The sequence below is a fragment of the Protomyctophum parallelum genome, assembly GCF_964188405.1.
Source record: "Protomyctophum parallelum genome assembly, chromosome: 21".
NCBI classification, from domain to species: Eukaryota; Metazoa; Chordata; class Actinopteri; order Myctophiformes; family Myctophidae; genus Protomyctophum; species Protomyctophum parallelum.
This window is the reverse complement of record NC_139713.1, coordinates 34,166,605-34,182,820: the sequence shown is the minus strand read 5'-3', so window position 1 is coordinate 34,182,820 and position 16,216 is coordinate 34,166,605. Positions and strand designations below refer to the sequence as shown.

The 16,216-nt window shown below is 40.7% G+C and overlaps 1 protein-coding gene across 1 annotated transcript in view; it reads right to left on the bottom strand.

Annotated features, from left to right (window-relative positions):
• Positions 1–9,324: 9,324 nt before the first annotated feature.
• skor2 (SKI family transcriptional corepressor 2) overlaps positions 9,325–16,216 on the bottom strand; it is a gene marked incomplete at both ends in the record, with an annotated part of 13,336 nt that continues 6,444 nt past the window's right edge. Inside the window, 4 exons of the mRNA XM_083793600.1 lie at positions 9,325–9,381; positions 11,940–12,007; positions 12,510–12,608; positions 14,321–14,386. Of these exons, the coding sequence (XP_083649726.1) occupies positions 9,325–9,381; positions 11,940–12,007; positions 12,510–12,608; positions 14,321–14,386 (290 nt within the window). The remainder of the gene's footprint in view (positions 9,382–11,939; positions 12,008–12,509; positions 12,609–14,320; positions 14,387–16,216) is intronic.

The window sequence follows — 16,216 nt, the reverse complement described above, 5'->3', positions numbered from 1 at the left end:
TGTTGATGTCCAGAGCCAAAAATATGACCTTTTGCATATTATTTTCTGAATGGAACTAATATTGAAAGAGAGGTTCTTGCTGGTAAATTAATTTGTGGCACAACATTGGTTTCTTATATAGAAACAGACACAGCTTATCATTAGCAGGAAGAGAGTCGTTGAGGCAGTGTCTGTTTTGGATTATGGGGACATAATCTACAGTAGTGGTTCCCAAAGTGGGGTCCGGGGACCCACAGGGGTCCTTGAGGGAGTTCCAGGGGGTCCCCAGCTAAATGATAGTTTGGAACTAAATGGACCCTTATGGGTCTGTAACTCAGAGGAGTTGGTTCCATTTGTACACTCTCAGAGTTAAATTTACATTGATTTTACAATATAAATTGGGGTGCCATGATTTCTTTCCACCCTAAAACATGATTGTCTGTATTATTACTTGCGCAAGCAGAGCGCGCAAGTAATAATTTCGCCCGGTCTGTGTGCACCGTGCCAGCCTACCCGCCACTTGATGCGTATGCGAATAAAACAGCAAATTTGTGCTTGGTTTGCTGGGACCAGATTACATAAATGACCATATGTCTTACGTCATCATTTAGAGCTAGTCATACGTATACTATATACATAATCAGTAAAATAAAATAGCAAATTGTGCCTGATTTGCTGGGACCAGAGTACATGGTGTGTATATGTATGACTAGCTCTAAATGATGACGTAAGACATATGGTCATTTATGTAATCTGGTCCCAGCAAACCAGGCACAAATGTGCTGTTTTATTCGCATACGCATCAAGTGGCGGGTCGGCTGGCACGGTTTTTGGCGCAAAGTAACCACAGTATACCGCTAATCAACTTACAACTACATACTCTATATAGTATATGTATATGTATACGTATGTATGTCTTACGTCATCATTTAGAGCTAGTCATACGTGTATACTATATACATAATCAGTAAAATAAAATAGCAAATTGTGCCTGATTTGCTGGGACCAGAGTACATGGTGTGTATATGTATGACTAGCTCTCAATGATGACGTAAGAAATATGGTCATTTATGTAATCTGGTCCCAGCAAACCAGGCACAAATCTGCTGTTTTATTCGCATACGCATCAAGTGGCGGGTCGGCTGGCACGGTTTTTGGCGCAAAGTAACCACAGTATACCGCTAATCAACTTACAACTACATACTCTATATAGTATATGTATATGTATACGTATGTCTTACGTCATCATTTAGAGCTAGTCATACATATACTATATACATAATCAGTCAAATAAAATGGCAAATTGTGGTAAAAAAAAAACATGGTAAAGTATCTATCATCTCCGACTTCTGCAATTATGATAATAGGAGATTTCAATGAAGACCATTATACTGAGAAAGATAGAAGTATAAAGACCTTCATGTCAAGATTAGGCTTTAAACAATTAAATACAAATCCAACTACAGATTACGGAAGTATTTTAGATCATGTATATTTTAACAAATGTGAAAGTATTATTACAAAAATTGAAGTTAGAGACACATACTCTGATCATGATTTAGTATTAATATCACTATAGTCCAAGATGAAATACATTTAAAGCAATTGACAATTTACAATAAATAATAAAATAATTATACTGTATAACATATTTTAATTCAGTTTATATACCTTTTTTTTCATCACATATCAATGATTTACTTTTCTTTGAAAAACTAAAAAGGGATCTAGAATATTTCTAAATTGATAAAAGTGTATTTCTTATATAGATAGAAACTTGAACCATACTTAATAATACTAGGTGTTTACATGCATAAAGTAGATAGGTAGCAAATAGTTACACCTAATAATTAGACATTTCAAACGTTCCTTCACAGAGATACTGAGATTCCACAGTTTACAGCAGTCAAAAGTACTTGCGCGCTCTGCTTGCGCACTAGTTGGCCATTTATGGCCTACTAGTGTGCAACAAGCAAGTATGCACTCGACAGAGTGCAGTTCTAGTTATTACTATATACGAGGAAGAATCTTTTCAACAAAGTGTACAGTATTTGTTAAAATGTCGTTTTTATGTGGACATGCCCACCAGTTAAGTATGCCTGATGGGTGGTGAACTGAACTGAAGCTGCACCCACAGGTGCTGTTGTATGATAAATAGGGGGGGGGGTTAGGGGAGGGGTTGATAGTGTGATGATGTCACTGTTTTTGAGGGGCGCTAGCCCTACAGCTTTTGTCCCCACACATCTCAATATTTGCAATGACAATGATAGGGGAAATTAGGTAAAATGTCCGCCAAATATGACAAACAGCATTGGTCACACCTCCAGGTCTTAAGCACGCTGGGCAAGACCTAAGCTGTTGAGGCTATCATTTGTTTTGGGCGGAAGTTGTGGGATTTTGGCAGAAGTACTGCTCAATGAAACAAGTGTTGTGATTGGTCGGAATAATATAGTATCCGGGGGAAATACATTTGTCGGATGTTCCAGACGGACACTTCTGCTGATAGCGTCTCTGCCTTAGGTTGTGACTGCAGGCTTTTCTCTTTGCAGATGAGTAAGCCTGGGAGAGTTAAGTAATAAGACCTTACTTAAGACACGCAAAATAGGGCCTAGTTTTCATTTAGTTTTAGTCACATTTTAGTCACCTGAAATGTTTTAGTGTTAATCTAGTTTTAGTCAACTAAAATGTTTTTTTTTTGGCGGGCCTTGATACTGTTGTAATTGTTGATTTTACACTAGCTGAAAATTGCAGATCTACAAGCTCACAACTCGTCGTGCTGCCTTCGTTTTCATTAGTTTCCATTATTATTATTTTTCCGTCATAGTATTTGTTGACAAAATCAACACTGGTTTACCACTCATCATGGGTGATAGTTATGGTACTCACCATCAGTGTTGGAAAAGTTACTCAAAAACAATAATATATTACTATATACTAGAGCTGGGACTCGAAAATCTAATTAATCAGAGGCTTTGCGATTAATTAATCTAGATTAATCGCATTTTAATCGCATATCATTATTTGACCCGAGAACAGTGAGAAAGCAATTTTTTCAAATGGATTTTGGTATACTAGTGAATCAATGAATAGTGAATACATAAGTTTAAGCAATAAAACATTGTTTTTGTAGTAATAGGGGTAATAATTCTTTATTGAATAATTGCACACAACTGTGCTGTAATCCACGCTACCATCGGATAGCCTTTTAAATCCTATTTCCAATCCACGGGGACAAGCAAAGTGATCTCAGCGGCTTCCCCCAGTCTGGTGAACTGTCTGCGGTGTCTGGTGGTGTTATTGTCTGAAGAGGACACGGACACTTGTTGCGCAGGTCCGTCTGAAAACTGTCCAGTGACAACGTTCCGCGGTGAAAAAATGCGTTAATTTTTTTAATGCATTAATTTTTCTGTAGTTAATTAATCGTAATTAATCGCAATTAGTCCAGGCCCTATATACTAATATTACTACCGTAGTTACTTAAGTTATTACTCCATTCCAAAGGTATCTTGTTACTTTTACTTTACTGTGCTTTTTCCCTCACCCCCTGACAGAGACGAGAATGGCCTAAAATATTGTCTATATACATACATTCATGAATCCACTTTCATTATGCTTTATATAGCATGTGACATGTCAAACTAGGGCATTTTCATGATTCTGAATCCATACCTACCAGGTCTTCTTTCTACACAAATTAGTCAAAACAAGACAAAGTTGACATTTTTTATTAAAAATAAAACCGCATGAGTTTTCCTGATGTCGGCTGTTTGAGAGCTGTTTCCCCACTACAATGGAAGTCAATGGACCCTATTTTTTTATTTCTTAAATAGCTAATAAACAACACAACGGAGCGAAATAACTCATGGAATGTAATAGTTTGCCCATAATAAAGTAAGAAAACAACCCAAACCTCTAAAAAAGTGGTCTTGCCCTTTAAGTAAAATTTTAGTTATTTGTACTTTTCTTGAGTAATTCCAATTTCTAATACTATTACTTCTACTCCTCTGCATCTGGGATCCAAATATTGTACTTTTACTCCACTACATTTATTTGAAAACCTTTGTTACTCGTTACTTTGTAGATTTGATTGTTATTACAAAACATACATACTGTACATTTCAGCCATTTGAAAATAGCAGATCTACAAGCTCGCAATGCGTCACACAGCGACACAGTGCAGGCTTGTAGATCTGCTATTTTCAAAAGATGTCTAAACATTTGAAAACTTTAAATGGGACATTCTGTGTAATGCATGGGTACTTTCTACTTTTGGTACTTTAAAGGACAACTTTAGTTTTTTTCAACCAAGGTTCATGTTTTAGGTTGTTATTAGAGAAAGTAAAAGATGAGTGTTCTTTTTTTTCATTTGCTGCTTTCTTTCGTTTTAGGGATTTTAGTTGTTTTTGACAGGGGGGCGGGGGCATTCGAACATGGGGCTAAATATGTATTTTTTTACAACATTTTATAGCGATTTATTTTTTAATTATTTACTATAGTCCTAAACCCCTGGAAATTTCATCTGGCCACAAAACATCACGAGATCTACTGAAAGTGTCAAACTGACATTGAGCCTATGACACACAGTGTGGCTTCCCCCCAGTAGGCTACCTTCACATTCAGTAGATCCTGTGATTTATTTGTGGCCAGATGTAATTTCCTGGGGTTTATTAGGGCTATAGTAAATAATAAAAAAATAAATCTCCATAATATTTTGTAAAAAAATACATATTTAGCACCATGTTCGAATGCCCCCGCCCCCCTGTACAAAACAGCTAAAATCCCTAAAACAAAAGAACGCTTTTACTTTCTCTAATAAAAACCTACAACATGAACCTTGGTTGAAAAAAACTAAAATTTCAGACATTTACTGTACTTGTAACTGAGTAGTTCTACATTGCAGTATTGATACTTTTACTTAAGTATAATCACGTGAGCACTTTTCCCACCACTACCACTACTTATTTCCCCACATTCAAGGTGCCCAAGGTCCACTCCTACTCCCCTCTGTAGATCTGCTTAACACATTTGTTGAATGAAATTAAAATCCAACCATTGTCTGCTTCTGACGGTCATTTAATGTACTTTATCAATATGGTTACACTGAAAATCCTCATTTAACTGACCCGGCTGGTTGCTATAGGCAACGCCTTCGTCACTCCCATCAGCACCAGGATTTTGTCATGACTCATTTTAGAACCCTGCTGACCAAACAGGTCTCCACATTGTTTCTAGAATTTTATTTGGTTTCTATTTGTAATTTGTAACTTTTATATTTTCAACAGCGATGTCGTTGTATTATTTTATTACTCAATAACACTGCAAATTAGTTTAACTATACTAAGTGTAATTTCGAGAATAAATAAATCTTGAATGAATGAATTAATGTAGTGGGGGTTTTTTTCAGTTATTTATTCATCATTAAGTTTATTTTCAGTTGATTCTCGCCCCACAGCCTTACAGTTAGGCAAATGGCAATCTGTAGATTTCACAATGCACTCTTACCGTATACACCAGTATATGACTTTTACTTGATTTCATTGAGGAGCTTGGAAGGTTTACAAGTTCTAGTTTCAGAAAATTGTCAAGTTTTGGAAGACATTTGTAGGATCTGTTCTCAGGTCTAAATCAAAATGATGAAAAAGTAATAATGATGACATTAATTGACAGTTCTCAGTTACACTGTGCTCTTGGTCAATTAATGTCATCATTATTTATTTTATATTTTAGAGAGAAATGACAGAAGTTCACATTGAACTTGTGAAAGCCCTCAGTTGCTTTGGTCCTGTTGTGGATTTAGACCCGAGAGCAGATCCTACAAATGTCTTCCAAAACTTGACTGTTTTCTGAAAAACCTATAGTTTCTGTGTCGGTGGTTCTCAAATTATATGAAATTGACTGCCGACCCCCCATCTGATAATATGTTGTTCCACGGACCGACCAGAAGCAAAGATTTGAGTCAAAAACGTTCGCTGCGAAAGAATATATATTGAAAGATTTGCACACCTTTTCACAATTTTTCAAATTGATTTTTCAAAAAGATTTACAAGCTTGTAGATCTGCTATTTTTCAAAAGCTATAAAGTATAAAATAATGGTTAAAGTGATTAAGAGCTAAGGTGACACAGATGCGTCCTCAGGTCTAAATGGGTTTTTAATTAAAGCATCAAACTGGAATCTGACTTTGACAATGGAATAATAACTGGACTCAGTGGAATAGAACTATATGGACTCAATGGATTAAAACTGGAACTGAAAGAAACAAACTGCATTCAGTAGAACATAATTGGAATCAACATGGAACTGGGATTCATGTTTCTTTGTCTGATGTCCGAATTCTTAACTGCTTTGTCTTTACGATCTTCTAGTAACCAATCCTTTAAGATTATAGGACTACATTCCAAACATTATTTAGCAGACCTTCACTTTATTAGTTTGATGTTGCTTTATTCCAAATTTTGATATTTTATATTTATTTGATCAAACCCCCCCCACCCCCTCCCTCCTATAAGCCAATTCAATGTCAAACTCAAGCACACATACCTGCTAATTGGAAAGTCATGCATGTCTGATCAAATGAATGGAAAATATCTAAATTATACTGAATCAAGGGAAAGTCTCACACAAAAGTCTGAGTAGATGTTAAAATGACGTCGAAAGTGTTTTTAAATTGAAATGACCCTTTAAGAGCCAATCAAATTTTGGTTTCCCACATTCCTTAAGCCATGCGGCAAGTAGAACATCCTATATGTCCCATCCCAGACTAAACATTGTCCTTAACAGACAGAACTTGAAGGAATGCAGATTGCATCAGTCAAACACTATACACACACACAATGTCTTATATAAATACCATAGTCCCCATAATTACTTTATATTTACAGTCAAAATACCACAGTCCCATATTAAATTACTTCATTTTACAGGCAAATACAGTCCCTGTAAACACCTTTTATATTTATACAGTCTAATACCACATTCCCCATTATGTCCTTATAATTACACTCAAATGTCACAGACTAGTCCCCAGAACAACTGCATTTTTACAGTCAAATGCCATAGTCTCCATATTGTCTCTCTATATATACACAGTTAAATGTCACAGTCCCCGTAGTTTATTTTATATTTACAATCAAATACCATAGTCTCCAAATTGTCTTTATATTTACAGTATAAGTTATCATTGGTCCCCATAATTTCGTTATATTTACAGAGATATGCCACAGGGCGTCCCGGTATAGCGCAGCAGGGGTAGGCCTTTAACCCATTCTGACCGGGCACCCATTTTGGTGTCAGCATCATGTTATGCTTTAGCTATTTAAAAATAGCAGATCTACAAGCTCATATCGCGCCACCGAGTGGCGCGATACGAGCTTGTAGGTCTGCCATTTTTGAAAAATCGAAGAGCGACTGACATTTTTAGAATCTGATCTCAGGTCAGAATGGGTTCATCAGACCAGTGTGTGTCCGGCGGGAAACCTCGTATGAATCTGATCTCAGGTCAGAATGGGTTAAAGTTCCTGCAGCCCACCCCCATAGAATCTGTGGTTCAATTCCTCCACGCACGGACAAACATATGCTGGCTGTGTTCACCATAGATATTACAAAAATAGATGCCTCATTGGCCGCTGCAAGTTCATCGGATCGACGTGTCTCCATCGAAGGCAGATAGTCAAGCGGAAGTGCTGAAGGCCTCGACGCATCGCTTTGCCCAAGTGACGTCACTCACGCAACTCCTCCATGTCTCTCGCTGCCACTCAAGTGACTACTGGTCAATCACAGCGCGTCTTTTTCCGGGACTTACTGCCGATGGCGTCGCAAGCTTCCGCTTGGAAGGAATCTCGGGGGGAAATGTTGCCTTCAACAGAGAGACACGACGACCCCAGAGCCGGAAGAGGAGTCTACCTTTTTATGTCTATGGTGTTCATGCGTTGGGGAAGCTGGCAGTGGTGGGTGGTCTCTGTCGCTGCACTATAGCGACTCCGTGCGGGTTGGTCGAGGTGTTAAAGCAGACGGACAGCGGAACTGAGAGGAACTGAATGGAGTGTTCCTGTTCATGCGCCGCCGCGACATCCTCGAGGTGAAACTCCTCACCGTCAGGTGAGAAGAAAGTGGCTATAGCGACATGTGTCAGAGAGGAGACACGTAGTTGTCTGCACCCCAGCGGTTCCCACCAGGGACCCAAACTAGTGAAAATAGCAGATCTACAATCTCTGCTTTTCCCCCCCACTACTACTTAAACATTTGTTTTATAATTAGGGCAATTTCTTTGATTTTTCTCCTTAACTTGAAAAAAAATAATCATTGAATTTGTTTTTAATTCATGAAAAGGTTTCCTTTTTTGGGATTTTTATTTTTATTTTTATTTTATGTTTTTATAATAAATAATTATTAAAAACAATATGTAGGAAACAAAACATAAAAGGGAACCATATTAAAAATGTGTCCGCGACCCACAAATGGTGCCGGTTTGTGTCCACCGTCCCCAGATCAAACGGTGGCCGTCAGGCACTATGAAATCCCCCATACATGTCATTCACTGGGGAATTCATGTCAATAACTACATCGGGAAGAGAATTTGGAAAATGAAGTATACTCATAAATGACTTTAAACATGTATATATGTTTAAAGTCAAATAACAGGGTCCCCATAATGTCTATATTTACAGTACAGTTAAAAGTCCATGGTGTTATTTCTTGTATTTTATTTTTGTTAGATGTTTTTTCCTTCGTGTTTCCTGGGAGCATGATACGCACATTCACTGTGGGTGTTCTTGGAAGAGCCTATAGGGGGGGGAAAGCAGTAAAAAGAGTATTAGTATATTTTAGTTTTTTCAAGTCAAATTGCATTACTAGCCCATTCTGACCTGAGATCAGATTCATACGAGGTTTCCACTGGACACACACTGGTCTGATTGACCCATTCTGACCTGAGATCAGATTCTAAAAATGTCAGTCGTTCTTCAATTTTTCAAAAATAGCAGACCTACAAGCTCGTATCGCGCCACTCGGTGGCGCGATACGAGCTTGTAGATCGGCTATTTTTCAATAGCTAAAGCATAACATGATGCCGACCCCAAAATGGGTGCCCGGTCAGAATGGCCTAGTACTGTACTTCTGTCATATGAATTCAAAGAAAGCAGCTTCCCACTTTATTCATTATTTCAATTCAGAAACATGGCTTACAGTAAATGAAACGTCGCGTTTGTGCAATTTCTCCTTTCATTGTCAACGGCAAATATTGAGACGTGTGGGAACAAAAGCTGTATATAGGAGGGGCTAGCAACTTTGCTCGCTGTTGGAAAAGGTTATAGATGGCCTTCTGGCGTAACGGACAGATATTCACCTGTTACTTGTTCAGATGGGAGCTGATCTTGTCTTTTCTGATCATGTTGGTGTAGGGAATCTGAAACAGAGAGCAAACACATACTCATTCCACACCATAGATCGCTGCTGTACAGAAGTTATAGAGTACTATAAGAACGTTGCCCGTTGGGCAATGGCCTGCTCGGGAACGAAATGAAAACCCATTGTCTGCCTGCCTGTGTCCCATTTACGCCCATATATGGAGTCCAGGCCACTATGAAGTCATGCTGGATGGTGATATCCATGCGCGCACACACACACACACACACACAGTGTGTGTGCATGTGTGCAGACTGTGCACGGAGGCAGCTAAGACAAACGCTGTCTGTCAGGCTGTCAGCCAGCTGTTGTATTGATTGATGTGAGCCTAACTACACAGATGACAACACAGTCGTATATCTCTTCACCCATGAAAGGCGAACCAGCCCACTGCATGTAAATGTCTTCACTATAAAATGCATTCTTAAAGAACTACAGTATCCAGCAGGTGATAATCTTAGTTTCACCCCATATGCCATCCTGTGTACACTACACACGCATTATATTTGTGACAATTATGTTGCGATATAGACTAAAATATCACGGGATTGCCTTGATATTACACAGGGAATAGCCCTTTTGCTTTTCTTGTTGCACATAATTATTTTGTAGCCTGGCTAAAGCCGGACACGAATCAGCCATTGGCAAAAACAAGTGTGATATTAGTCTGGCTTATTAGCTAGGCTACATACTTTGTGCTCCATCATATCCACTTAACCTAGAAGCTTCATTCGAACTTTAAAATGTTAAATTGCCTTTGTGTTTGATGGGACGCATTCACATTTTACGTACAGATTTTAAGTCTTTATGAATGTATATTTTATGTATTTTTATAATGAGAGTAGGCTATAATAGGCAAATTAAGTGTTCTGTACAAATGTCCTGGCTCAGTCTGTCCTGTCTTGTCCACATCACCCAGCCCAAGACACCTGCACTCAATTAGCCCTGATTAGACTCACTGGTCCTGTATTTTTAACACTGCAGTCCACACAGATAGCTAGCCTGGTACAGAATCCGGTTTCATGTCATTGGTCCGGCCTAGTGACCGTTAGTCAGACTAATACTTAACACTATCCCAAACCTAACCTCACAGGAAGCCACGGGGTGATTTTGAACCCACAGCACGGGTGCGTCTTAACTGGCCACGCAGCTTAGTTGGTGTGCATGAAGAGCAAACATGAGTTCTGTACAGTTATCACTTCAGTTTTGGATTATTTTGTTTTGTTTTGTTTTGTTCTTGGCGCGAGCGGCAGGAGTCTCTTCCCGGTTTGTAGACAGCTGGTGGATGGAAATGAAGCTTCCCACACGCTGCAACTTGACACGGAGGCAAAAGCATTTCTGGCCGACGCTGCAGCCGTCTGTCTGTAAGTACGTGTGTATATGGCTGTGTATTCCGCGTAACTTGAGAACCATTCGCCCCGTTCAAATTTGACACACGTTCCACACCCCCACAGGGAGTGCAGTGCCCGACTCAGTCGGACCCACGGTTGTCCAGAACCACCACAAAAGGCCTCTGCCCGGGCTCTGGACAGAGGGCCCCTGCCCAGGGTCCATATATGGAGCTGGCCTGTTCTGACATCACAACACTCCATATTTGGGCATGCCTAACACAGAACTCCATATAGAGGAATAAAGGGACACAGAGAGACAGATCCAGAAATCTCCATATATGGGCATAAAAGGGACACAGACAGATGGGTGGAACGGGTACAGTATACCGTCTGAACAAGACCTAGGCTTCAGCACTGGTTTTAGTGGTTTATATAGGCACAGTTTTTGTGGGGTTAGGGATAAAGATGGGTTAAACCAGGAAGAGACTCCTGCCGCTCATGGCATTTGGCATCTTCGTGAATCTACTGTCTGGATGTGCCCTTTGTCAGGTCTTTCAAGCTGTCTCCTGCTCAGCTTTCCTATTGGCTGTCTCCCTCTCAGCTTTCCTAAAGCCTGTGTCTGCCTCTCGTCTTAGCGTGGTCTGTCTTTCAGCTTTCCAACTGTCTGTTGTACACTGTCTCTCTTACAGCTTTCCTACTGACTGTCTCTCCTACACTGTCTCCCTCTCAGCTTTCCTACTGTCTGTCTTGTCTCTCCTACACTGTCTCCCTCTCAGCTTTCCTACAGTCTGTCTCTCCTACACTGTCTCCCTCTCAGCTTTCCTACTGTCTCTCCTACACTGTCTCCCTCTCAGCTTTCCTACTGTCTCTCCTACACTGTCTCCCTCTCAGCTTTCCTACTGTCTGTCTTGTCTCTCCTACACTGTCTCCCTCTCAGCTTTCCTACTGTCTGTCTCTCCTACACTGTCTCCCTCTCAGCTTTCCTACTGTCTCTCCTACACTGTCTCCCTCTCAGCTTTCCTACTGTCTGTCTTGTCTCTCCTACACTGTCTCCCTCTCAGCTTTCCTACTGTCTGTCTCTCCTACACTGTCTCCCTCTCAGCTTTCCTACTGTCTCTCCTACACTGTCTCCCTCTCAGCTTTCCTACTGACTGTCTCTGCATGTTACTGCATTCATTACTTTGTTTAACGGTTGTAAAGTTGTCATTTGAATATAGTGTATTCTTACCATTTGTAGCTGTTGGACCATCTCTTCTCTGTAAGCCAGTTCTCGTTTCATTTGGTCCTGGAAATTATCTGAAATATATTTTAAAAATCACACCCGTGTGAAGTGAGGGCCACTCTTATCATTATACATCATCATAAATCATCTCATGAACAACTGAATTTATGTGATTGGTTGGCCGATTTGCTCGATTTGCTCGTTTTTGGTTTTACATTTTCGTTTTTTTTCACCCCACCAGTTTTGGAGATATAATGCCGTATACAGTAATGTCTTGCGGAAAACGGCGGGTTCAGAAAACAGGCTTGAAAGGTTAACTTCTGTGGACTCTATGGCATTACACCTAGCTACATGTTTAAGCATGTATTTTATATTTGCATGTGGATTTCAACTCTGACATTTATTTCAGACAAGCTCTCGTATGTGAAGCCTGTGCTATTACAGTAACTCATTTAAAAAATCAGTTTATCTCCTCTCCTGAACTGTTAGTCTTGCCGTCATGACTGTCTCTGTATCAAAAGGAGTCACATATTGACGAAAGAAAGAAAGAAAGAAAGAAAAAGATGTGAGACTTACGGAAAACTGGGAAGGGGGAGGTTCCTTTCAGCGCATGAAACTCCTGCTCCAGTCTCCTCCTGAAGTCTATCTGCTCCAGGAGAACCTTCTGCAACTCCTCTGTAGAACGACAGCACTGTGTTGGTGTGGTCCACTGATAATACTACATGACAGCACTGTGTTGGTGTGGTCCACTGATAATACTACATGACAGCACTGTGTTGGTTTGGTCCACTGATAATACTACCACTGTGGTTCTGTAGAACGACAGCACTGTGTTGGTTTGGTCCACTGATAATACTACCACTGTGGTTCTGTAGAACGACAGCACTGTGTTGGTTTGGTCCACTGATAATACTACCACTGTGGTTCTGTAGAACGACAGCACTGTGTTGGTTTGGTCCACTGATAATACTACCACTGTGGTTCTGTAGAACGACAGCACTGTGTTGGTGTGGTCCACTGATAATACTACATGACAGCACTGTGTTGGTGTGGTCCACTGATAATACTACATGACAGCACTGTGTTGGTTTGGTCCACTGATAATACTACACGACAGCACTGTGTTGGTTTGGTCCACTGATAATACTACATGACAGCACTGTGTTGGTTTGGTCCACTGATAATACTACATGAAAGCACTGTGTTGGTTTGGTCCACTGATAATACTACATGACAGCACTGTGTTGGTTTGGTCCACTGATAATACTACATGACAGCACTGTGTTGGTTTGGTCCACTGATAATACTACATGACAGCACTGTGTTGGTTTGGTCCACTGATAATACTACATGACAGCACTGTGTTGGTTTGGTCCACTGATAATACTACATGACAGCACTGTGTTGGTTTGGTCCACTGATAATACTACATGACAGCACTGTGTTGGTTTGGTCCACTGATAATACTACCACTGTGGTTCTGTAGAACGACAGCACTGTGTTGGTTTGGTCCACTGATAATACTACATGAAAGCACTGTGTTGGTTTGGTCCACTGATAATACTACATGACAGCACTGTGTTGGTTTGGTCCACTGATAATACTACATGACAGCACTGTGTTGGTTTGGTCCACTGATAATACTACATGACAGCACTGTGTTGGTTTGGTCCACTGATAATACTACATGACAGCACTGTGTTGGTGTGGTCCACTGATAATACTACCACTGTGGTTCTGTAGAACGACAGCACTGTGTTGGTTTGGTCCACTGATAATACTACCACTGTGGTTCTGTAGAACGACAGCACTGTGTTGGTTTGGTCCACTAATAATACAAAAAAATACAAAAAATGTTTGTCGACTACCTTTTTTCACTGACTGAAACTAAACTAAACATATTGACAATTTGTTTTAAACAAATACAAATTAGTATAGTGGACAAGAGATCCAGTATTACTTAAAAAAAGGTCATTTTACACTTGGTTGCATGCTGAAAATTGCAGATAAAGTGTAAGGCCTGCCAAATTTTGGTCGACTAAATCAACTAGATTTAGCCGACTAAAATCGTATATGATATTTAGTCGACTAAAACTAGACTAACACTAAAACATTTCAGGTGACTAAGATATGACTAAAACTAAATGAGGTTTCATTCCAAAGACTATATTAACTAAACTACCATAGAGATTTGCTGCCACAAACAACACTGCGACACCAGGAGAGTGGCAACAATATTGAAAACAGAAACAATCTAGAAAAGGCAAGGTTTCACTCTGATTTGATTTGACATTTTCATCATTTCATCATCAAAAGGAGAGAAGGGTTTTCCATAGCTCCATAAGTTCATCTATTCCAAGTTCTATTCCAAACATGCACATTGTTACCTTTCTCCATGTTTTCAACATCTTTCTTCTGTGGTACTGGAGAGGAGGCACCTTGGTTTTGGTCAGCTGAAGAAAATAAATAATGAGGAGAGAGGAGAGTGTTGAAGTAACGTCATTGCAATATCGTGCTTCTGCCACAAGGTGTCAGTATGACTCCATAACAATACAGACTAATGCCGTATGTGGTCTGAAATCTCAAGGTTCTGCACTTCATGTGTCATATTTAAATACATGAATTAAAAAACGGTGTCCCTATAGAATCAGCATGCATATACAGTACGTTCACACTGTATCTTAGAACCGAAGGGAATTTGAAACTACCGGTAATAATGCAAAATGTGAGGGAGAATAAAACAAATGCATGACTCATATACAAAATAATCTGTGATCTGTGTCAAATTGTTTTACTCTTCTACATATTTAAAAAAAAAATGCATTACATGCAGGGCGGCGGTGGCTCAGGGGGTAGAGTGGCCGGATGGGCACCGCAAGTTTGCCCGTCGAACCAGGGCTCCAAGTTAGTGTCAATTCAAAGTGTCCTTGAGCAAGACTCTGAACCCCTAATTGCGCACAATGTGCAGGTTGGTGCCTTGCATGGTTTCCTCTGTCATCGGTGTATGTGTGTGTGAATGGGTGAATGGGTGAATGTAATGCACAATCTATGTGTAAAGCGCTTTGGATAAAGGTGCTATATAAATGCACCAATTACTATTCGAGAATGAATGAATAATATGCTATTTTATCATCATACGAAGCAATAGTCAGAAACCGATCAGTGTGTCTGCTATATCAGTTAGTTCACTGACTATGGTAATATCTATAGTATGATGTATTATATTATAGTTACTGCATTATCATCTGTAGTATATGATACACAATATAATAATAGTCTAATATCTACATCTACATCTTGTGTCTGTCCTGTCCCGACCGACCGACCAACTGACCGACTGACTCGCTGTCTGTCTTTTCTGTCCTATCATTCTATTCTCTTCTTGTGATCTAAATTAGAAGAGGAGAAGGGGAAGTTTGGATGAAAGAAAGAAAGAAAGAAAGAAAGAAGAGAGGGGAAAATAAAAAGAAAGGGATAGAGAGAATTAAAGAACAAAGTGAGAGAAGCAGAGAGAGAGAGATGGAGAAGGAGAGAGAGAGAGAGGGGGAGAAGGAAGGGGGAGAGAGAGGGGGGAGATGGAGAAGGAGAGAGGGGAGATATGGAGAAGGAGAGGGAGAGAGGGGGAGATGGAGGAGAGGGGGAGAGAAAGAGGGGGGGATGGAGAAGGAGAGGGGGAGAGAGACAGGGGGAGATGGAGAAGGAGAGAGAGAGGGGGAGAGAGAGGGGGAGAGAGAGAGGGGGAGAGAGAGAGGGGGGAGATGGAGAAGGAGAGAGGGAGGAGGGGGAGAGAGAGGGGGGAGAGAGAGAGGGGGAGATGGAGAAGGAGAGAGGGAGGAGGGGGAGAAAGAGGGGGGGAGACAGAGAGAGGGGGGAGATGGAGAAGGAGAGGGGGAGAGAGAGAGGGGGAGAGAGAGACGGGGGGAGAGAGAGAGGGGGGAGATGGAGGAGAGAGGGAGGAGGGGAAGAGAGAGAGGGGGAGAGAGAGAGGGGGGGAGATGGAGAAGGAGAGAGAGAGGGGGGAGAGAGAGGGGGAGAGAGAGAGGGGAGAGAGAGAGGGGGAGAGATAGGGGGGAGAGAGAGGGGGAGATGGAGGAGGAGGGGGGAGAGAGAGAGAGAGAGGAGGGAAGATGGAAAAGGAGAGAGAGATAAGGAGAGAGGGAGAGAGATAGGGGGGAGAAGGAGAGAGAGGGGGGAGATGGAGAAGAGAGAGAGGTGGGAGAGAGAAGGAGAGAGGGGGGGAGATGGAGAAGAGAGAGAGGTGGGAGAGAGAAGGAGAGAGGGAG